This window comes from Dipodomys spectabilis, unplaced genomic scaffold (genome assembly GCF_019054845.1).
Source record: "Dipodomys spectabilis isolate Male_0828 unplaced genomic scaffold, ASM1905484v1 ptg000652l, whole genome shotgun sequence".
NCBI lineage: Eukaryota > Metazoa > Chordata > Mammalia > Rodentia > Heteromyidae > Dipodomys > Dipodomys spectabilis.
Genome location: NW_024871329.1, coordinates 13,493 through 37,382, shown reverse-complemented (window position 1 = coordinate 37,382; position 23,890 = coordinate 13,493). Strand labels below are relative to the sequence as shown.

Below are 23,890 nucleotides of genomic sequence, written 5' to 3'. Positions count from 1 at the left end.
GCCCGGCAGCCCCTGCAGCAGCGGGTGGCCAGCCCTGGTCACACAGCGCCACCCACAGGTCTGAGACCCACCCAGGCTGGCCCTCGAGACCAGGTCAGGTGCTGGTGTGCGGGCACCACTCTGCAGGGCCAGGGCAGACTAAGGAAGTCACCCTCCCCTGACCTGGGGAGCAGCCCCAGCGAGGGGGCCATGGCCCTGAGCCCTGCCCTCCCTGCCCTGGAGAGCCAAGGCCGTTGGCCTCCTCGGTCAGGGTGACTTTATTTCTAGAAAAGGTGAGGAGCTGCTCGGCCAGAGAGGTGGGTGGACAGGACCCGGTCAGTGGGGTCCACAGGAGCACGGAGACTCAGGCACGGGCACCGGGTCGGTGAGGGTGACGGTGCACGCGTGCCCCACAGGGCCAGGCGGCCGGGCCCGGGTGCTCTGTCCTGGAGACCTGGCCGGCAGCGGGGATGGAGGGCCGGAGCCAGGCTCCTGGCGCTGGGGTCCAGCGGGCTCAGAAGCCCTTGTCGATGCTCAGGGTGCGGCGGGTGACGTGTTCCAGCTCGCCGGACACGTAGTCTGCCATGCTGATGCGGTAGTGCGCCAGCATCTTCAGCATCAGCCGCAGGTTCAGCCACCACTGCTCCCGGGGCATGCGGTGGCTGCGCGGGGAGGGCAGGTCGGAAGTCAGGGTGGCTACGCCAGCTGGGCCCTCCGCCCCCCTCCCCCCTCCCTGGCCTCTCCACATCCCTCAGCAGCAGTGGGGCTGGGAGGCGCTGGGCCTTGTCCCATTGGAGCCCACCCACTGTCCCCCCCCACCACACTGCCTGTGTGGGCGATCTCCGTGGGGCTGGCACACCCGCCCTGAGGAGCCTCTGAGCCCCTGGGCCCCGAGACCCAGCACTGGGGACTCACTCAAAATCTGTGTCCTTCTTGAGCTCAGTGACAGGGCTGAAGGCCACCGCCTTCTTCCGAAGGCCGATCACGCAGGCCGAGTCCGGTGCGTTGGCGAACACCCGCCCTGTGGATGCAGGCAGGAGGTGGCTGGGGCCAGGCCCTCCCCGGGCTCCTCAGAAACCAGGCCGGGCCTCCCGCCACCCCACCTACCCTTGCGGTAGACGGCCCGCAGCTTCTCCGACATCCAGAGCATGGCCTTCACCCCTAGCTTGGTCCCGTAGTTCCGGTCAAAGGGTGTTGGAGCTCCACCCTGCAAACAGAGGGGAAGCAGGCCTGGTGCTGCTGGGCTCCAGGAAAGAAGTCAGCAGGCCGCAGACGGCCACAGACGGCCGCAGACAGGCCGCAGACGGCCACAGACAGCCGCAGACAGGCTCCCAAGCAAGGCTGTGGCCACACCCGCCTCCCATGCCCTTGGGAGCTGACCTCCACGTGGTCTGAGCCTGCTCCTGCAGCCTGAGGGCCTCAAATCCAGCCTAGAAGCCACGCCCAGAGGCCAGCAGTGGCTGCCCAGCTACAGTGAGGAAGCCCTGGGCCCCGGCACTCGGGGCCATGGCCCCACCATAGCCACCCGAGGGCCACCATGAGGCAGGGGCACACCGGTCTAGAAGGCAGGAAGCTGGGCAGGGCAAAGGTGCCACAGGTCGCAAGAAACTGGGCAAACTCGGACCAGGGTCAGCGCTCAGGAGCCGCCAGCCTCATCCCCTCCCTACAATGTGGCGGGCACGCGCCGTGACTGGGCCTCCCCCCGGCCCAGCTGCAGCACCTGCTGGAGGTGGCCCAGCACATTGGTCCGGCAGTCAAACACGCCCCTGCCTTCGGAGGAGTACAGGTGGTAGAGGAACTCCGTGGTGTAGTGCTCGTGGCATTTCTCGTTTCTGTGGAGGGGTGGGCAGCATCAGGGCCTGCCCCAACCCCGGTCCCTGGGGGGCCACAGGCAGGTGGAGAAGAGATGGAAGGAGGGAAGGAGGGAGGGAAGGAGGAAGGGCCCTCCCAGGACAGCCAAGGCGTGACAAGGCTCACCGCAGCACCAGGCCCCTCTGGATGTCCGTCTTCATTTTCTCCGTCATGTGCTCCACGTTGGCCTGCGGGAAGCATGGGCTGAGCAGGGGTGGCCCGAGGAAGGCAGCGACCCGCGTGACCCGCACCCAGGGGCCTGTCACACATAGGGCGCTGCTTGCTTTGAAAAGCTTGAGTGGAGCCAGGGCCACCCCCCGGTGCAGTGGGCGCTCGGCCGGCCCCGGCCCTGCCGGCCCTGCGTGCCAGCCCCGCAGACCCCCAGGGCTACGGCCGAGGGCCGGCCTCACCTTCAAGTCGTGGATGTTGAAAGGGTCCTCAAAGACATAGGCGGCGTCAGCCCCCACGGCGATGCCGGTCACCGTGGCCAGGTACCCACAGTAGCCGCCCATGGTCTCCACGATGAACACGCGGCGCTTGGTCCCAGAGGCCGACTGCTTGATACGGTCACAGCTCTGCAAAGACCAAGCGACGTCCGGGCTCAGCATGCCTGTCCGCCATGAGCCAGGGGCTCCTGCGGCACCCTGGGGCCGGAGGCTGGAGAGGGGAGGCAGGGGCTCTGCTGCCACCAGGCCCAGAGGCCACGGTGCCTTGTCACAGCCTGGCAGCCCCGCCTCCGTCTGCGCAGGCCTGGAGGCGCACTCTGCCACGGGGCCAATGGACAATGGCCAGGACGGGGGGCAGTGTGACCGGCAGGTGGCAGCAGGGCCAGCGCCGAGGGCCTCCCGGGGCCTCGGTCTCCCTGTCCGTGAAATGGGCTGATGGCCAGCCAGCCACTGCGGAAACAGGTAACGTGCCACAGGGGCTGGTAAGGGGAGGCGTGGCGGGAATGCTCAGCACCAACAGAGCCGTGTGTGAGAGGGAGTTTCAAGATGAAAGGGACAGGAAGTGGAGCTCATAGAGCGCTACCTTGAGCTAAGGCCTGGGCTGGGAAGGTGGCTCAGTGGTAGAGCGCTTGCCTTGCATGCCTGAGGCCCTGGGTGCGATTCCTCAGCACCACATAAGCAAAAAGAAAAAAGCCGGAAGTGGCACTGTGGCTCAAGTGGTAGAGCGCTAGCCTTGAGCTGAAGAGCTGAGGGACAGCGCCCAGGCCCAACGACTGGACCCCCCAAAAAAATTAATTAATTAATTAAAAAAATAAAAATAAAAAGCTAAGGCTCCACAAAGATTAAGAGGGGTGGGGGAGAGCTAGGCATGCTGGGCATGGTGATGTGCGGCTGTAATTTCAGCACTTTGGACGTGCAAGTTCCAAGCCAGCCTAGGCAATAAAGAAAAATTAGATAGACAGACAGGCAGGCAGACAGATAGATGCTGGAAGGTAATCAAGAAAGGAAGACAAGGGACACAAAGCTTTCCTGTGCTCCTGGGATTCGAGGAAATCCTATGTCACACAGAGCGAAGGGCAGAAACCTCTGCAGCCCCTGGTAGGACATCGGCCCACCAAGGAGAAACGGCTGTCCCAGAGGGAAAGATGGAGGCCGGCAGGGCAAAGATGGCCTCCACTGAAACGCCCACCGCCAGGAGCTGCAGAGACCACGGAAGCCAGAGCCACCGATCCTCAGACCAAAGACCAAAGCGGGATCCACTCCCACACCACGGGGGAGCCGTGCCCTGCCCAGCAGCCCGCACCTCCATGGCGGCGTTGACGGCCGTGTCCGAGCCCAGGCTGAAGTCGGTGCCGGGCACGTTGTTGCTGATGGTGGCCGGGATGACGCACATGACGATGCAGAGCTCCTCGTAGCGCTCTCTAGCTTCCACCAGCTGCAGCACACCCTCGTAGGCCTGGGGCAGAGGCGGGCATGGGGGGGGGAGGGGAGGGGAGGGGGAGGGGAGGAGGAGAGGGGAGGGGGGAGGAGGGCCAGACCAAGGCCGCACTGGGTCAGGGCAGCGGCACGGCTCCCCGGCCCTGCCCCCTGCTGACCAGCCTCGCCCTTTGCTTGTGGACTAGGACAGCCGGCTCCCACCCCCAGGACACCATCAAGGGGCCCTGCAGCACCCCACTCGGCTGGGTTCTCAAGAGGACCGAAGAGTCTGCGTGAGCTGCTAAGCACAGATCACCCATACCCCCTCTACTTATCGTCTGTGACAACCTGCCAGGCACCTGGGCACGGTGTACGAGCTCCTCCCAGAGCCACACACTGCCTGCTCACCCTTCCTCCAACTCCTCCCTTCCTCCTCCCTCCCGTCTCCTCCCCGCCAGCACCAGGCTTGGCTGCACCCCGTGAGGCCCTCAGAAGGCACCAAGCCCAGGCCCCAGACCCGCATCTACAGCACCCGCGATCCCACCGCGCCGGTCCAGACCCGCATCTACAGCACCCACGATCCCACCATGCCAGTCCAGGGCCCGAGCAGCACTTTGCACACCAGGGTTTTCAGCCTCACCTCGAACCCGCCGATGACAAGCAGGGCGTGGATGTTGTAGGTGCGCAGGTTCTCCACGATGGACTCTAGGTGGGCTCTAGGCAGCGTCCTGCAGGCAGAGGGGCAGCCTGAGCTCCAGCCTGCACCCACATCATCTGACCCAGGGCATCCAATCAGCTGACAGAACACCCCTCTCCACAGTGGCTGGGGCCCCACAGGAGAGGCCCCACATGGCTGGTGAGGGAGCGGCCTGGGCCTTTACCAGGCATCCTCACCAGAGGCAGAGGAGCAAACAACACCACCTCTGCTACCATGGGGCCCGGGGCACCCGATCTGCCCAACGCTGCCCTCAGGAACCCAGCACAGCTCAGAACAGGACAGTGCCCCACGTCATGCAGCTCATCCAGAGACCACCACGCCAGGCACAAAAACGGCCACCAAGCCGGGTGCTGCTGGCTCACAGCTGTGTCATCCTAGCTACTCAGAAGGCTGAGGCCTGAGGATCATAGTTCAAAGCCAGCCCGGGCAGGAAAGTCCGTGAGACTCTGTTCTCCAATAAACCACCAGAAAACTGGAAGTAGCACTGTGGCTCAAGTGGTAGAGCGCTAGCCTTGAGCTGAAGAGCTGAGGGACAGTGCCCAGACCTAGAGTTCAAGACCCACGGCAAAAAAAAAAAAAAACAGCCACCAAAGGAGACACAAAAGGCCATGGAAGGAGACACAGCACCAAGACTACCAAGCCCAGGGATCAAAATGGCCACTGAGGAGACACAGCCCCACGGTGGCGCTGAGGAGACGCAGCCCCGCGGTGGCGCTCAGGAGACGCAGCCCCGCGGTGGCGCTGAGGAGACGCAGCCCCACGGTGGCGCTCAGGAGACGCAGCCCCGCGGTGGCGCTGAGGAGATGCAGCCCCGCGGTGGCGCTCAGGAGACGCAGCCCCGCGGTGGCGCTGTGGAGACGCAGCCCCGCGGTGGCACTGTAGAGACGCAGCCCCGCGGTGGCACTGTAGAGACGCAGCCCCGCGGTGGCACTGTGGAGACGCAGCCCCGCGGTGGCGCTCAGGAGACGCAGCCCCGCGGTGGCACTGTGGAGACGCAGCCCCGCGGTGGCGCTCAGGAGACGCAGCCCCGCGGTGGCACTGTAGAGACGCAGCCCCGCGGTGGCGCTGAGGAGACGCAGCCCCACGGTGGCGCTCAGGAGACGCAGCCCCGCGGTGGCGCTGAGGAGATGCAGCCCCGCGGTGGCACTGTGGAGACGCAGCCCCGCGGTGGCGCTGAGGAGACGCAGCCCCGCGGTGGCACTGTGGAGACGCAGCCCCGCGGTGGCGCTGTGGAGACACAGCCCCACGGTGGCGCTCAGGAGACGCAGCCCCGCGGTGGCGCTCAGGAGACGCAGCCCCGCGGTGGCACTGAGGAGATGCAGCCCCGCGGTGGCGCTGTGGAGACGCAGCCCCGCGGTGGCACTGAGACGCAGCCCCGCGGTGGCACTGTGGAGACGCAGCCCCGCGGTGGCGCTGTGGAGACGCAGCCCCGCGGTGGCACTGTAGAGACGCAGCCCCGCGGTGGCACTGAGACGCAGCCCCGCGGTGGCACTGTAGAGACGCAGCCCCGCGGTGGCACTGTAGAGACGCAGCCCCGCGGTGGCACTGAGACGCAGCCCTGCGGTGGCACTGTAGAGACGCAGCCCCGCGGTGGCACTGTGGAGACGCAGCCCCGCGGTGGCACTGTAGAGACGCAGCCCCACGGTGGCGCTCAGGAGACGCAGCCCCGCGGTGGCGCTGTGGAGACGCAGCCCCGCGGTGGCGCTCAGGAGACGCAGCCCCGCGGTGGCACTCAGGAGACGCAGCCCCGCGGTGGCGCTGTGGAGACACAGCCCCGCGGTGGCGCTGTAGAGACGCAGCCCCGCGGTGGCGCTCAGGAGACGCAGCCCCGCGGTGGTGCTCAGGAGACGCAGCCCCGCGGTGGCACTGTGGAGACACAGCCCCGCGGTGGCGCTCAGGAGACGCAGCCCCGCGGTGGCGCTGAGGAGACGCAGCCCCGCGGTGGCGCTCAGGAGACGCAGCCCCGCGGTGGCGCTGTGGAGACGCAGCCCCGCGGTGGCGCTGAGGAGACGCAGCCCCGCGGTGGCACTGTGGAGACGCAGCCCCGCGGTGGCACTGTGGAGACGCAGCCCCGCGGTGGCGCTGTGGAGACGCAGCCCCGCGGTGGCACTGTGGAGACGCAGCCCCGCGGTGGCACTGTGGAGACGCAGCCCCGCGGTGGCACTGTGGAGACGCAGCCCCGCGGTGGCGCTCAGGAGACGCAGCCCCGCGGTGGTGCTCAGGAGACGCAGCCCCGCGGTGGCACTGTGGAGACGCAGCCCCGCGGTGGCGCTCAGGAGACGCAGCCCCGCGGTGGCGCTGTGGAGACGCAGCCCCGCGGTGGCGCTGAGGAGACGCAGCCCCGCGGTGGCGCTGTGGAGACGCAGCCCCGCGGTGGCACTGTGGAGACGCAGCCCCGCGGTGGCACTGTGGAGACGCAGCCCCGCGGTGGCGCTCAGGAGACGCAGCCCTGCGGTGGTGCTCAGGAGACGCAGCCCGGCATGCGCCTCAGCTCCCCCGCCCCTGCGGCGCTGCCCCGGCCTCGGCACCAGGCTGTCCTCGGCACAGGCCGGCTCTGCCGGAGGCCGCCCGGGCAGCTGCCTGTCTCCGAGGAGCGCAGTGGCTCCCACTCACCTCTTGGTCCCCAGCACGGAGCCGCCACGCCCCAGCCAGCCCGCCACGTCGTGCCAGCCCACCTCCTGCACCTGTCGGCGAGGACACAGCTTCAGGGCTGGGCCGCAGGCCTCAGTGTCCGCCTCAGCCAGGGACTGAGTCCTGTCTGAGCTCCCGGGCAGAGGGCACCCTGCTGACCATCCATCACAACGAGGCTGCGTCTGCCACAGGCCTGGCCGGACAGGGCGTCATGGACACAGCGTCTCTGCCCCTTCCCCGAGGCCACTGGCCCTCTCCAGGACGGGCCATGTTTCTGTATGTCCCTGAACTGGGCCATGTCTGTGGGTCCTCAAGGCCCCAGACCTCAAGTGTGAGCAGCCGAGGAGCAGGTTAAGAGCCAGGAAGCAAAGAAGCTCCCAGAACAGCTCCTAGGGCAGCCCAGCGCCCCGGCCACCCCCACCACCACCCAGCATCTCCCTCCCCGCCCCCTCCCCCCAGCCACCCGTCCCAGCTGAACTCACCTGACCCTTGGCTAGGCCTTCAAAGCCATCGTGCACAACGTACACCGTGTGGCCCTGGGAGATGCCGGTCCTCACTGCCGAGCGCACGGCCGCATTCATGCCGGCCGCAGGGGCGCCCACGTTCAGGATGGCCAGCGAGAAACTGGTCTGCAGGGAGCGAGAAAGGGACCAATGGGTGAGCCCCAGGGTGGACACGGAGTCCCCTCCTCCCGTTACATCACATCAGTGGCCACTCAAGTTCCTAAATCTGCAGACCGGGCCCCGTCCCCTCACCTCAAGCCCAGGAACCTAACAGACCAGTGACAGCTACACCACCAGCAGAGCTGGGCCGGGCCCTGAGAGCAGTCCCAGCCCAGCAGGAGAGAAGAGCCCCCCACGTCCCCATGGGCCCATTCCCGAGCCTGCGGGAGAGAGGGGTCCTCCACGGGACAGGGGGCCAGCCCCAAACCTGCCGCCACCCCATCGGCAGACACACAGAAGAGCAAGCAGTACACGAGCAGGGCAGGGCTGACCAGCTACCGAGTGAACGTGGCCCTCAGCCTCACCTTCTCCTTGGAGATCTTCTGATGGGCCAGCAGCTTGTAAATGTTCCAGTTGTTCTCGAAGCTCCTGGAAAGGAAGCAGGTCCCATGACTCACGGCCCTGCAGCCACAGCAGTGACTCCCAGACGCAGTAGAGCACGGAGCCTGAGCTCAGGGGAGGACCTTGGGGCTCAACGCACAAAGCCAGGAGGGACAGGGCCCTAAAGGAGCCAGACGCCATGCAGCCCAGCCTGCCCCGACACAACGCCCCACTGGACCCCTTCAGCACCTTGTGTGAGACCCCACGGAACGTAGGGTCACACAGCAAAGCCCCAGCCTCCGCCCAGCTTGTACGCAGAAGCCAGACCTCCACGTCCAGTCTGACCCGGCGTCCGCCGGATGCAGCACCTCACACGGTGAGGACCAGAGCCCAGTCCTGCCTCCCCCAGCTGGACCACCCCCGTGGCATCGAGGATAGCTCAGGCCTCTGCACAAGTGCTGTCCCCACCCCCGCCTGCCCTGTGGCACGGCCAGCCCTCAACGCGCAGGTCCCACCCTGGCCACCCGTGGCCCACGTCCACCCCACAGGGGGCCGTCCCCCCGGCCCCTCCAGGCGTCCTCCTCCCCCTGGACTGCCCAGGGAGCTCTGGCCGAGGGCCCACAGTGCCACCACGTTTAGAGCTCGCACGGGCCAACGTCAGCTGCCCAGGATGCGCCCTGCCAGCGCCCGTACCTGCCACGGAGCTGGATGGCCTCGTCAAACCTCTTGTCGTCCATGGCCTTCTGCACCTCCTTGGTCTTTGAGGAGAGACGGGGACGCACAGGTTGTCAGGAAGGCCTGGGCCGGCTCACACGCGCAGCTGTGTCCCAGCTCAGCCGGAGAGCCCACCACGCCCCTTCCAGACCCAGCTCTCCTTCCCCTGCAGGGGCACAGAGCCCACAGCACCCCAGAGCCACAGGAGCCCGGCCGGACCCTCGGGAACAGAGACCCTGGCCTGTGACGGTGTCGAGTGCGCCCTGAAGCCGGGCGAGGTGGAAATCATGGCAAACCATCTTCTAAGAAGCACGTGGGGGAGGGACACCGCAGCTCACCTTTCCCAGCGGCCCTGTCTGCAGGACCTACACCTGGTGAGCCAGGAAGAGCACCCCCCAGCATGGCCTCACGATCCCTCTGCCCCTACCTCCACTCCGCTTCCGGGGTCCCTGTTCTGACAGCGCCCCTTGCCGGCCACGCCCCCCTTGTCCCAACCCCAATGCTCCGGACAGCGCCCCAGCTCCCTGCAGCCACACCCCTCGGTGACATCGAAGTCCTGGCTCCGGCCTCTGCCCAGAGGCTTGCGGCTGGCGCCACGCCCACCACCACAACACCCGGGAGAGGGGAGAGGCGGCAGCGGGCGGGGCGGGGCGGGGCGGGGCGGGGCTCGCACTCACCACCTGCACGCACTCCATGAGGGGCAGCCGCACCGACTGGTTCCCCGAGAGGCTGACCACGCAGGCTGGCGTGTCAGGCGTGGCCTCCAGCAGTGCCATCACGGCCTCCATGCCCATCTTGCTGCTCTGCACAGGGGGAGGGCGGTGCAGCTCAGGCGGGGGCCGCCACTCCCAGCCCCCTACCCCTTGCCCCTGCCCCCCCAGGCTCCCGCTCTGCAAACCGCACAGCACCAACCCTCCACAGTGCATACACCCCGCTCTCCAGGCCCCTCACAGTAGCCGAAGCTTCCAGCACACAGCTCAACCAGCATTCAAAACAGCGCACCTGGCACCATTCACAGGCTCTGGGTCAGAGAGCCGCAGCACAGCGTCTCCTGGGAAGCCAATTCCAGGCTCCTTCCAGGACAAGAGGCCTCACTCAGAGCCTACCCGGCTTTAAACACCAAACACGGCTGGCAGCAACGGGACAACTGAAACCCTAGGGTCAGGCCGTAGCTGCAGGCCTCGACACAAGGGACAGCCAGAAAGGGCGGTGGCAGCCGCAGTCAGTCCTGTGACCCAGGTGGTGGATTCCAGCCTCCTGGACTCCCAGCATGCAGCGGGACACGGGAGGCTGCTGGGCGCTCCCCCTCCCCTGCACGACCGGCAGGTGGGGCCCCGACCGTGCTTGGTTTGGACCATCTTTCCCAGGGTGCACAGTGAACACTCCCAGAGGGGGTGGCTCATGAGGTTCCACCATCTGCAGATCATAGCTGGAGGCACGTGTTCAGGCACAGAGCATGAGTGTTCATACTTCGGGGAGGAACACAAGGCACAAGGCCTATGTACCACTGATTACACAAAGCATGTATCACAATGAACTCCAGGAAGCCGGGCACGGTGGCTCACACCTGTCATCCTAGCTACTCAGAAGGCTGAGATCTGAGGATCACGGTTCAAAGCCAGTGTGGGCAGGAAAATCCAAGAGACTCTTATCTCCAATTAACCACCAGAAAACGGGACATGGAGCTGTGGCTCTAAGTGGTAGTGGGCTAGCCTTGGGTGAAAATGCTCAGGGATAGCACTTAGGCCCTGAGTTCAAGACCCACAACCACACCAACAAAAAGCACTCCAGGAAATGGAAAGAAGAAAAAAATGCCTATAGTCTGCTGATGCCCTTGTCAACTGCTGATGTGTGGAGGGAAGGATCTGGAAGGAGGCACAAGGAAGGGCGGGTCCAAGGAGCCTCAGGTCCACATTTCTTTTCATGCTCAGTGGGTTGCTTCCTGGGTGGACATCTCACACACACACACACACACACACACACACACACACACACACACACATGCACACACACACATGCGCACACACACGCGCACACGCACATGCACACACACGCACACACACACATGCACACAAACACGCACGCACATGCACACACACACACATGCACACACACATGCGCGCACACGCACACACACGCGCACACGCACACACCAGAGTAAAGCCCACCTACCAGGATGCGGTCGAAGGCTGAGGGGGTCCCTCCGCGCTGCACATGCCCCAGCACGGTCACCCGTGTGTCGAAGCCCAGTCTCTGAACCACAAGCTGTTCAATGCGAGTCAAGCGAGGCTGTGAGCTCCAGCCCAAACCGGGCCCTGCTCCCCGCGGGCCCTGACCCTGGTGCCCACCATGCCCGGCCTCAGGTTTGCAGGATCCTCACTCAGGAGCAGCCCAGGATGCCCACCTACAGCGCCTAATTGAGTGCATGTGAGCGTGTAGGAAGGGGGTGAGCCTGTGCAGTGTGTGCAGTGTGTGTGCAGTGTGCGCGTTGCAGTGTGCCTGTGCATGCACCTGTGCATGCATCTGTGCAGCGCATTGCAGTGCGTGTGCAGTGTGCGCTGTGCACGCACCTGTGCAGTGTGCAGTGCATTGCAGTGCGTGCGCAGCGCGTGTGCAGGGCGTGTGCGCGTGTAGAGATTTCTGTGCCAGCAGGCCTCGCATGTGTGTGGCCTGCGGCCCCGGTGCTCAGAGCTGGACGTGACCTCTGCCCCCCTCGGCTCAGTGTCCACCAGGTCCCCATAGCTCTGGGGTCCAGGACAGAGGGGTGGGAACAAGCCACAGAGGTCGGGGGAGCAGGATCATGCAGCTCCCCTGCAGGGTGGAGCTCAGGGAGGAGGAGGAGCAGCGGGCTGGGCTGGAGAGGCTCCTCACAGTCTGAGCTGATAGTTTCTGTTTTGTTTGAGACGTGGTCTCATCATGTTGCTTAGGCTGTCCCTGAACTCACAATCCTCATGCCTGGGCATCCTGGGTGCTGGGTGCACACCGGTCCGCTCCATCACAGGGGTGAGGAGCAGCACTGGTGCCTGGCTCAGGCCAGGAAGAGCACAGGACCAGCCCCTGTCCTCAGAAACCAGGGAGGGCCTGCCTGTGCCTCTGCCCCCTCCCTTTCCCACTCCCCCGCTGTGCCCCTGCCCCCCCACTGTGCCCCTACCCCCCTCCCCCCTCCCCCCTTATGTGCCTCTCCCCCCCGCTGTGCCCCTCCCCCTCCCGCCTCCGCCCCTGGGCCCCTACCCCCATCCCCCCTCCTCCCCGCTGTGCCCCTCCCCCCGCTGTGCCCCTGCCCCCTCCCCCCTGCTGTGCCCCTGCCCCCCCCACTGTGCCCCTACCCCCCCTCCCCCCTCCCCCCTTATGTGCCTCTCCCCCCCCCGCTGTGCCCCCTCCTCCCCCCCCCAGGCCTGGCCCCACCCCCAGTGGCTGGCACACTCACGTCCTTCACGTAGCTGGACGAGATGGGCTTCCCGTTGCGGTCGATGGCACCCTCTGCGATGATGATGATGTTTAGCCGGGACCCCCGGCTTCGAGTCTGAGTCAGAAAAATCCAGGCTTACCCAGCAGGCCACAAGCCACTAAACATGGCCACCAGGGGCCCCCACGTGGGGGACAGGACTAGGCCTTGAACACGATCCAGCAGCCAGGGCCAGGCCCTCCTCTCTCCAGGGAGGGCCTGGGGCCGGGGCTGCAGGGCCCCCAGGGGCTCCAGACTGAGGGCCACAGGCCTCTCCCAGCACTGGGCTGGGGGATGTGGACAAGTGGAGGGAGGGCAGACCCCAGGCCCAGGCCGGCGCACCACGGCCAGCCCGAGGCTGGCTCTCACCCTTCACCAGGGGACAGGCATCCCGGACTGGACACCCACAGAACTCCCATGGTGCACCGTGCCACGTGCAAATCATCACCAACTTCTGGGTACTTGAAAGTACCTTTCCCTTCTTCCTTTTCTCCATGACCCATAAGCCTTTGTGGGACTCCTGTTGGCCACAGCCCACAGTGCTCTAAGAGCCTCAGGCCGGGAGACAGCACTGGGCATCTCAGGGGAGGCCCGCTATGTGGGAGGCCCAGGCACGTGGCATGGAGGGTCCCTGAGGTGCTGTGGGGGGAAGGCACCAGGACAGGGCCGCAGGTGAAGAAGAGCCAGACTCCCCCTCTTCCTTCTCCTTGTAGTCGACCTGGCAGTAAGCATCTTCATGGGGAAACCGAGGTGGTCCCAGGTGTGCCCCCCCAGCCACCTCCACGAAGCCCCACACAGGGGCTGCCCTGCCAGTCACTGCAGCCAGGGGGGGCTGCTGCACCCCGGGCTCCACCTCCCCTGCCCTGGCCTTACTTGGAAAGGTTCCAGAGCCAGGCCCTGACCCTCTGGGGAATAGCAGGGCTGGGAGGGGAGCCCACAGTGGAAGGGGGTGAAGGGCATTCACAGAGATGCGGGACGGAGCCCGGGGCTGCCCAGGGCCCCAGGCTGGGCTGATGCTCCTGTATCTCCCTTGGAACAGACTTCCTGGAGTCCAGAAACCAAAGGGCCAGAGGCAGAGCTGCCAGGCCGGCCTGAGCCGCCAGGGACAGTGCATGGGCTCTGGGCCTCCCCCGCCCCCCAGCCCAGCCTGACCCAGGGCCGGCCTGTCTGATAAGGAGTCCTGGGGGTCTGCAGGGCAGTGTGAACCTGCTCATAGCAGAGCGCCCCCTGGCTGCAGTGAGTGGCAGGGCAGCCCCTGTGTGGAGCAGGCACTGCACGGCCCTCCGGCCTCACCCAGGCCAGGCCTGGACTCCCAGACGGCTTCTACTCTCCCCTGCACCCTCAACTGTCCACACGGGCCGCGGCACTGGCCACCTGTCTCCCTGGCTTAGGGTCACCATCCTCAGAGGCACAGAGCCGGAGGACAGCTGCAGTGTCGGTCTCAGCCAGCAACGCCCTGCCTCTGGGTCTGGCTCACGGCCATCCCTCAGTGGCTTAGGCTCAGTGGCCGCTGCCCTAAGAAGTCAGTTGACCCTGCCTCTCCCCTGACCACATGGAACAGAGCCGGGGATGGCCGAGCGTCCCTGTGCACACCCCCGTCACCCCTCCCCAGGGGCTGGCAGTGGCCAAGGACGAATACATCATGAACCCCCAGAGTCTACCGGGTCTCGGGGGCCTGTGGCCGCTCACCTCCCCCAGCCTCTCACACATGAAGTTCTCCCAGCCGTCCTCGGGGGGCGCCTCCGGAATGAACAGCCAGTCGGCCCCGGAGGCCAGGGCGGACACCAGCGCCAGGTACCTGGGGGAGGGAGGGGGAGGGGCGGCCTGCTCTGGAATCACCTCCTGCCCCGCCTCCACCCAGGCGCACGCACACCCACGGCGGCAGTGACCCCCTGCCACGGGCCAGGCCGCAGGGAGGCCAGGCTCCGCCCCACTGTCCCCACAGCCACCGGACGTCCCCCCTGCCCCCCACCCCACCCCGCTGGCCGGGACAACTGCTCCTCACCCACAGTGTCGCCCCATCACCTCCAGCACGAAGGTCCGCTGGTGGCTGTGGAGAGAAGGGAAGGCGGCTCAGTGCCGGGGTGGCTGGCCACGCGGCCACGGCAGGCGGGCTCACAGGGCCATCTCTGGGAGGGAAGGTGCCCCAGGCCCCTATCACCCCTCAGCAGTGTGAAACAATCTGGTGAAGACTGGCCGGCCCTGTCTGGAAGCCAAAGCCCCTCCAGTACCGCACCCCCCCACACCCCACTGGGAACCCCACCGTGCGGCTCCCGAGGTCCCGGGCCTGGAGCAGAGGGGCGGGGCCACACGCTCGCATCCCCGCCGCCGCTCTCCGCGGCTGGCCGAGCGTCTGTGTCCACGAGGCCGACCACCCCCACAAGAGGCAACGGGGACCCTGGGCTGGCGGGGCCGGCCCGGCCACGGGGGGCTGCGCACCTCTGGGCAGTGGTGGTGATGGCATCGATGACCTCCATGATGCGGTGCAGGGCCGAGTCGGTGCCGATCGTCATGTCCGTGCCACAGAAGTCGTTGTCGATGGAGCCGACGAGTCCCGCAATGTTCAGGTGGGAGTAGGTCTGGGCTGTGGTCTCTGTGATCTTCCCTGGGCCGGGGGTTGGCAGGGGCCTGGCTGAGACCCCCGATCGGGCACATCCACTGCCCCTCCCACTCTGCCGGGCCCCGCCCATGCTCAGCCCCTCCCACTCCACCGGGCCTGCCCATCTCAGCCCCTCCCACTCCACCAGGCCCGCCCATGCTCAGCCCCTCCCACTCCACCGGCCCCGCCCATGCTCAGCCCCTCCCACTCCACCGGGCCTGCCCATCTCAGCCCCTCCCACTCCACCAGGCCCGCCCATGCTCAGCCCCTCCCACTCCACCAGGCCCGCCCATGCTCAGCCCCTCCCACTCCACCAGGCCCGCCCATGCTCAGCCCCTCCCACTCCACCAGGCCCGCCCATGCTCAGCCCCTCCCATTCTGCCAGGCCCCGCCCATGCTCAGCCCCTCCCACTCCGCTGGGCCCACCCCTCCCACTCCACTGGCCCCGCCCATGCTCAGCCCCTCCCACTCCGCCGGGCCCGCCCATGCTCAGCCCCTCCCACTCCGCCGGGCCCGCCCATGCTCAGCCCCTCCCACTCCACCGGCCCCGCCCATGCTCAGCCCCTCCCACTCCACCAGGCCCGCCCATGCTCAGCCCCTCCCACTCCACCGGCCCCGCCCATGCTCAGCCCCTCCCACTCCGCCGGGCCTGCCCATCTCAGCCCCTCCCACTCCACCAGGCCCGCCCATGCTCAGCCCCTCCCACTCCGCTGGGCCCACCCCTCCCACTCTGCCGGGCCCCGCCCATGCTCAGCCCCTCCCACTCCACCGGGCCTGCCCATCTCAGCCCCTCCCACTCCACCAGGCCCGCCCATGCTCAGCCCCTCCCACTCCACCGGCCCCGCCCATGCTCAGCCCCTCCCACTCCACCGGGCCTGCCCATCTCAGCCCCTCCCACTCCACCAGGCCCGCCCATGCTCAGCCCCTCCCACTCCACCAGGCCCGCCCATGCTCAGCCCCTCCCACTCCACCAGGCCCGCCCATGCTCAGCCCCTCCCACTCCACCAGGCCCGCCCATGCTCAGCCCCTCCCATTCTGCCAGGCCCCGCCCATGCTCAGCCCCTCCCACTCCGCTGGGCCCACCCCTCCCACTCCACTGGCCCCGCCCATGCTCAGCCCCTCCCACTCCGCCGGGCCCGCCCATGCTCAGCCCCTCCCACTCCACCGGCCCCGCCCATGCTCAGCCCCTCCCACTCCGCCGGGCCCGCCCATGCTCAGCCCCTCCCACTCCACTGGGGCGCCCATGCTCAGCCCCTCCCACTCTGCTGGGCCCCGCCCATGCTCAGCCCCTCCCACTCCGCTGGGCCCGCCCATGCTCAGCCCCTCCCACTCCGCCGGGCCCGCCTATGCTCAGCCCCTCCCACTCCACCGGCCCCGCCCATGCTCAGCCCCTCCCACTCCGCTGGGCCCGCCCATGCTCAGCCCCTCCCACTCCGCAGACACAGGGGAGTCCTGCACCCTCCACGAGGCTCCGGGGTCTCCTCTGAGCCGTGTTCCTGGGACTTGTGCCTAATGTTATCCTCACTACATCTCTGCAAACTTGGGCCAGGTCTGTGGCCACATCTAGAGCTCTCAGAAGTCAGTAGCAAACAAGACTGCGGCACGGCGCGGGTAGGGAGGTGCCTGCGGCAGGCACGGAGCACTGACCCCTCCACGCCCAGGCTGCCTTGGGCTCCAACCCCTGACTTGACCTAGCAGCTGCAACCATCTAGGGTCACCCTGGCATGGGTCCCTCTCCACGGGCCAGAAGCAAGCGAGCCGACCCCCCCCCCCCAGGTGTCCTGCCTGCCTCCTCCGGCGCGGGCCCGGGCGCTGGCGCACACCCACCCTCCTTCACCAGCTCCTCCAGCAGGCTGCCCCACTCGCTGCGGAAGACGTTGGCGCCCGTGAGGCTGCCATCCCCGCCGATGACGCACAGGTTGGTGATGCCATGCTGCAGAAGGTTGTAGGCCGCCGCCCGGCGCCCCTCCCTGGTGGTGAAGGCCTTGCAGCGGGCACTGCCAATGATGGTGCCTCCCTGCACGAGACCAGAGCCCTCAGACAGGATGGGGGTGCCACCTGTCCCGCCAGCCAGGGCCCTCAGATGGAATAACAGGTAACAGAGGTCCCCCTCCAAGGGACCCCAAAGACCCGGTGCTGCACAGTAGCAGCACCGGCAGGTGACCGGCAGACTCCACAGAATTAGAGGGCCAGGCCAGGGCAATTCCAAAACTGTGCAGGATCCTCCCCTCTCTGAGTACAAGGCCTCAAGCCTGAGCAGTTCCACAAGGAATGGAGAAAGCTAAGAACTAAGAAGCACTGGGTGCACGTACGCACGCACACACACACACACACGCACATACGCACATGCACACACATGCATGCACACGCATGCACACACACAGCATGTGCACACGTGTGCACACGCGCACACCCACGCACACATGCACATGCACGCACACAGCGTGTGCACATGCGCGCACACCCACGCACACATGTACGCACACATCCACGCACACACACACTGCACTGGCATCCACAAGGACAGGCCTCAGCAGTGCCTCCTGCTAGTGTTCCGCTAGCATCCCATGCCCCCTGAGAGTCAGCTTCAGGCTCCAGTGTGCAGTGCTCCGGGGCCAGGGTGCCCTGCCACGCACCAGGCAGAGCCAAACAAAGCAGCCAGCAAGGGCCTGAACCCCTCCTGATTCCTGAGACCTCCTGCCCCTCAATCGCTCCCGCCTGACACCCAACTATGCTATGGCAGTGGTGACACCATCAGTCTGGAGCTGAGGCCCTGAGAGAGTGTGTGCGTGCACATGTGTATATGTGTGCATGTGCATGTGCATGCGTGCGTGTCTCCATGTAGGTCTCTGGCTATGAATGCATGTCTGGAGCTGCAGTTCTGTGAGGGGAGTGTATGTGTATGTGTGTGCACACGTGTGCACACGTGTGCATGTCTCTGCACAGGTCTCTGACTGTGAACACATGTCTGGAGCTACAGCCCTGTGGAGTGTATGTGGGCATGTCTGTGTGTGTGTGTGTGTATGTGTGCACACGCATGTCTCTGTGCAGGGCTCAGAGCGCTTGTCTATGTGCCCACTCATGCCCACACACTCCCGGGGTAGGAGGGAACCACCCGCCACAACCCTCACCAGCTGGATGATGTTGGAGACGCTGAGCCAGTTGGCTGGCTTGATATTCTCACCTCCTTCCACGAGGCCCTCATAGCCCTGGAACCAAATGGACAGCGTGAGACCGAGCCCCTCAGCAGCCAGCAGCACCGCCATCTGGGAAAGCAGCGGTCAGACAGCAGCCCGAACCTCAGCTAGAGAGCGCAGGCCGGAGTCCCACCCCCAGCCCTGCCACCCCAGGCTCTGGGCTGACGCAGCCAGGACGCCCCACATGGGCCTCCCAACACCTTCACACGCATATGAGTCTGCTCTCCGTCAAGAGCTCAGGGTGCAGGTGGCCCACCTGGTCGGTGTCCCCAGCTGAGCTCCCAGGCTGCACCTGGGATCCCCCAGGGTCACCCTCCCACCCATCCCACCCACCTCCATCCCTGAGGGCTCGGTCAGATTTACCCACTGTGACCGTGATACGCTGCCAGGGGCCTCTGGCTCCATCTACCCACCCCTAGCCATAGGCTGCGCCAGCCACAGCGGCTGTACCCAGTCCACTGTCCATCCCACCTGTGATCCACTTCTTACCCCGCACATGATCTCCTTATCTCATACCAGCATGCACGTGCGCGCGCGCGCACACACACACGCGTGCACACACGTGCACACACATGTGCACACAGAGCCAGGGGCCCCACGGGAGGCTTGCAGACGGGGAAGACCCCTGGTAAGGCAAGAACGCACATCTCACCAAGCCCCGGGTGGACAGTCCAGGCGGGGTGGACCTGTGAGTCCCCTGGACACCTGGGCGGCCGTGCCCCCGGAAAAGTGGTGGGGATCCAGGGTTCTCTGCCCCCAGTGCCGGCATGCAGGTCTTTCACCCTGGGCTAAGGATCCCACACATAGCATCTGTTTGTGGGCGTTCTTTATGGAAGTGAGACCAGACACAGTGTTTCAGGTGTGCGTCCACAGGCCCCCCAGAACACCGATGTCCCCAGTCCCGAGCCGAGGTGGGTGTGCTAGCACTCCACCCAGGCCTTGGGCGCCCTGGCTCGGCTGGTCCTCCTCCCTGACCCCCTCCTCAGCCAGGGGGAGGTGGGGAGGGAGGGGTCAGGCCAGTGGGCAGATGCCCACCCTGCCCACACCCTCCCTCTTTCTGTGCCACAGCCCAGTAGAGCAGAGGGCAGGGAGTGGATCTACCATAACCCGGGCGGGGCAAAGAGAGAGGAGGGAGGAGCGGGGCTGGCTACATGGTACATAAAATGTATGCGTAAACTGCAAGCACAAAAGGACAACCACCAGAAAAGCCACACAACAACGCAAGGGACTTAGGGGTGGAGAGAGGAGCGATAAAGGAAGGAAAAGATGAGAAGGAGGAGAGGAGGGGGCGCAAATCCACCACAGGGACTGCAGCCAGGCCCAGGGCCCTCCCCCACTGGTGACAGACTGGGGCAGGTCGGGTGGCTGTGGGGCCGCGGTGGGCGGCCCGGCTGGAGGAGGCCCCGGAGGGGAAACCGTGCGCTGCCAGAGGGCAGGTCCAGGCTGGAGTACCGGGAGAAGGCAAGGCCAGGCCCCGGCCGGGCTTCTGGTGCCCTGCCCGCGCTGACCTAGGTCTCGGGGAGGAACCAGCAATGGTGGCTGTGCACAGGGCCAGGGGCAGCTCACCCGCACGCGGCCTCTGACCCCATCTGGGCGGGCCCTGAGCACACCTGAGGAACACCCACCTGCAGGGCCTTCTGCGGATGCCGTGGCCCTGGATTCCACTTCCTGTCTCCCCTCAACTATGAGGCCACCCCTACTCTGGGCCCCCGTCCCCCGACTTCAGATATCCAAAGCCGAGTAGAGCACACCCTGCACGGGCAGGGCACACTCACACAGGCACCCTGGGGTCACCGTGGGGTCACCACACCTCGGCCCACCTCAGCCCACCACACGCCCGCAGTACACAGCCCCAGGTGCACAGTCCACCATGTGCCAGCCCACTGCTCACACGGCTCCACCACAACGCAGGCCACCACACGCACGCGGCCCGCCCCGCCCCGCCCCGCCCCGGCCTTACCTCATAGATGAGGAAGACTTTGGCTCCCACGTAAATGCCCATGCGCGTCACAGCCCTGACCGCGGCGTTCATACCTGGGAGGATCGGGGCAAAGCTCAGTCTAAAGGACGGTGGCATCCCCAGCCCCTGCCCGTCCCCACAGTCCGCACGGGCCTGGGCACCGCCCCAGCCCCTGGAAATGAAGTGGCCCCGAGTTATGCTAGGAGGAAAACATCAAAACACCCACTCGGCTTGAGAACCGAGCTGGCCGCTCCGGAGGCCTCCACGCCGGCCTCTCTGTGCTGACTGTGGTGCCAAGATGGATGCTGGGCTCATCCATGGAGCGCCCCCCCCACAGGCCCACACAGCTGAGAACTGACACCGGACGGCTAGCATGGGCAGTGGAGGAAAGGGCTCACGGTCTGGTCGCCAGGCTGGGAGGAACGGGCACTCCAGGGCAGCGCAGGCACGGAGGGAGGCCCCGCCTGACGGGCTGCCGAGCCGCAGAGTGCCGATTCCCACCTTGTAGCCCAAACACGCCACAGGCTCCTCCCTCCCCGTCCCCATCCCGGCTCCCAGGACGTGGCTCAGGTCACCGGCACTCTGCAGAGGAACCGCCCGGACAGCTGGAAGTGGACGGAGCATGAAGTGCCCCCTATCCCACCCCAGCCCCGCACAGAGGAGACACAGCCACCCGACCCCCGAGGGTGCTGGGGCCGGTCCCCCAGGCCATCACGGTGGGACAGCCGGCCCTGACTCCCTCACCAGCCAGCACAGAGCACTCATCACGTGCCCCGACAGTGAGAAGGCCTGGCCTACAGGAAGCCAAGTCTCCAGAGTCCCGGCATTCACGACCTGCCAGGGCTCTTATCTGTGGGGTGTCCTGTGAACCCTGAAGATCCACATCGTGACCTGGAGAGGATTCGTGGCCTGACTCAGGTTCCATGAGTCCCACAGGTCTCTGCGTGCCTGGGCTCAGGGGAGCGAGCAGTTCTGACGCAAGCAGTCTAGCGGGCACCGCCTCCCAACAGTCTGCTCATGGAATGAAGCTCCCGCGTGGCCCGAGGCTCCCACACAGCCGGCGGGCATCTGCCACTGTCCCTGGATACCAGGCCGCACGGGGACAGGAAAGGGCCTTCTGGAGCCTGGCAGGTGCGGGCAGAGCAGGCTCCTCCGGGCATGTCAAGCGGACCCAACCCAGCTAACGTGCGGTGCCAGGGGAACCCCACACAGCAGGCCGCGCGGGGCTCATGCACACGACTTCTGCAAGCAAGCCTTGTTGCTACAGAAACGGCCAACGTCTCCTGAACCCAAGCAGATGGAAACAGGGTGGCTAAGGCTGAAGGCAAGCAGTGGAGCTCAGCAGGCACCCCCACCAGAAGGCTGGCACACTGGAGACCAGACGGCTGGTGGGGAGCTACCTGACTGCGTACCTGCCAGCAGGGCAGCAGGAGAGCACTGGGCCTGGAGCGGTCCAGCAGCCTCCCCGCCTCGCTCCCTCCTGGAAAGAGCGTCCAGCTCGGCAGGAGAGGCCAGCACAGAGTGACCAGAGGCCAGAGGCCAGGACCCACTGTCCAGCCCATGCCGCTCCGGTCACCCAGCTCCAGACGCTCACGCTGCTGGGTGAACCAGCCCCCAAGTCAGAGCCAGCTCACCAGCCAGGTAAGCTGTGTGCTCAGCACGCCACAGAACAGAGTGACCCCGGCGTGATTCCTGCTGGACCAGCACCCTGGCCAGAGACAGCCACCTGAGGGAGCAGGACCTGCAAGTCTCAAGAAAGCTGCCTCTTCAACAGGCCTTTGAAATCGCTCTTTCATCTGCTTTCCTTCCTGGCAGCAAGCCAGCCCCAGTCAGAAGGGCAGGCGGGAGACCAGCCAGTGCCCGTCAGCTGACCAGCAGCCCACCCCCATCAGAACAACTTAAATCTGAGGTTGAGGCATTCGCTCAGTGACAATCACCTCCAAGAAAGTAAGATGCTATTTCTAGATGGGGGAGGTGAGCGGAGCGTTAGCGGTCAGCTAATGAGTGAGCGCAAAGCCTGTGTGCCCAAATCCTGGACACAGCGCAGGGGGGTGGGGGGGGAGCCGGCACTGGGTGCTGATCCGTGATCCGCACAAACAGGAAATCAGTGTCCCACTGTCACTTAGGGGCAGGGGAGGCTGGAAGAAACTCAGAGAACCCAAGTGCCCATACCACAGGGAGGCTGAGGGCAGGGACAGGGGGTGGCCAGGCTGATTTTACTTCTAGTTCCTCTACATAAGTTAATCTGATAAACAGATTATCTGTGAGCCACAACTGCTCACAGGGACTCCTGTTCAACAGGAAGGGAGGGGTCCAGGGCTGTAGAGGATAGGACTTCCCGACTGGCTGGAAGGGAAGGGGAAACTGAGGCTGGAGGAAGTGCTTGGGTCAGGCCAAAGTGCTAGCCAACACCAGCCAGACGGGCACTTGGGGCCTGGCAGGGGTGGCTGGGTTTTCTCGCATTCTACCGCTGGCACACCTCTGGCCTTTCTCTGGCTGCCTCCACTGGCAGCACCGAGGGCACACGGAGGGCACATGGAGCCTGGACACTACCTGGGGCCAGGCCACAGGCCCGTCACCAACCCCATGGTCAGCTCTCACTTATGCAACACAAGGCCAGACTCTAACTGCTACCCTCACCAAAGGATGCTGGCCCTACCTCTGCCACCTGTGCCAGGGGACCAGGGAAGTCCAGACCCTCCTCCACCGCCTCACCAAAAAAGTACCAACACCAGGTCTACCGATGAGTGGAGGGCCATGAACTCAGGGAGAGCAGCCGTGGCAGCAGGTGCTTCGATGGGCACACTGGTGACCACTCCAACAGGCACCGGGACCAGGTGGGCAGGGCAGGGACTTTGACCACCCTGGAAGCACCCAAACCTGGAAGGTCTCCATCTCCAGACCTTCCTCCAAAACGGCTTGTTGGTCTCCCTGGGTGGCCCTGGCCCTTCCTTCCTGAGGATCATTGAACCCCCCCACCCACACTCATGCTGTAGAGAAGCCTGCAGGCCCCACCCTTCAGCAGACAAGGCCTCTGTCCAGAGATTTGGAGCTTGGGCCGGCCAGGCGCCGCCAGGCTGCAGACCCGGGCTCCTCTGGTGGTCTGCCACCGCGGGCCACGTGCCTCCCGGTCCCGCCGCCTGGGCGGGGGTGTGCAGGTGTGTGCTGACCACCAGCCCGGGTCCCTTACAAGCCAGGACTCTGCGTGGGCCTCCTGGACCGTCCTGGATCGCACCCGGGGGCCCCGGGCTGCAGGACCGGGCCGCCCCCCACCCCGGGCCAGCCGGGCCAGGAGGAAGCGGCAGACCGCGGACGGGACCTGGCCCCAGCTGTGAGTCCTCGCGGAACCGGGAGGAGCGGAGGAGGTCGGACGGGGGAAGCGGGGTGCGCGGTGCGGAGGGAGACGCGGGGGGCCCGGGCCCGCCGTCCGCGCGGGCTCCCGGGCACAGGGGCGCACACGTGTCGCCCGGAAGGGGCCCGGCAGGGGCGCGCGCGGTCTGCGCCCCGCCCGCCCGCCGCCCGGACACGCCCCCGAGGCCCGTGGCCGGCCGCACGTACGCGGCGACCTGGGGCACGCCGGGGCGGAGTCCGGGGACCGGGACCCGGAGCGCGGCCCGGGCGGGGCCCGGATCGGCCTCGACCCCCGCCCCCCGCGCGCCCGGGCGAGGGGCAGCGGACGCCCGCCCGGGCCGCGAGCGCGCAGCCCCCGCCCGCCCGCCCGCCCCGAGGCCGCGCGCGCCCACCTTGCGCGTCGCCGCCGCTGGTCAGCACGGCGATGGCCTTGCCGGCCCCGGACGCCCGCAGCTTCTCCAGGTCCACGGTGGCCATGGCGGCAGCCGAGACGCAGGCCCAGTGCTCCTCCCGGCCCGCTCTGCGCGCCCGGCCGCGGCC

General features: G+C 66.4%; 1 protein-coding gene across 1 annotated transcript; it reads right to left on the bottom strand.

The window, feature by feature from the left end:
• Nucleotides 1-241: 241 nt before the first annotated feature.
• Pfkl (phosphofructokinase, liver type) lies at nt 242-23,890 on the bottom strand. Its single transcript, XM_042671649.1, has 22 exons — nt 23,743-23,890; nt 20,000-20,073; nt 17,974-18,051; nt 16,670-16,859; nt 14,683-14,848; nt 14,249-14,293; nt 13,933-14,041; nt 12,226-12,321; nt 10,971-11,063; nt 9,476-9,601; nt 8,778-8,842; nt 8,069-8,132; nt 7,524-7,670; nt 7,024-7,094; nt 4,333-4,420; nt 3,580-3,732; nt 2,241-2,405; nt 1,957-2,018; nt 1,700-1,811; nt 1,087-1,186; nt 895-1,000; nt 242-641 (listed from the first exon to the last, which is right to left on the bottom strand). Exons 1-22 carry the CDS (start codon nt 23,825-23,827, stop codon nt 494-496), a joined length of 2,343 nt encoding a protein of 780 aa, XP_042527583.1. The 5' UTR covers nt 23,828-23,890; the 3' UTR covers nt 242-493.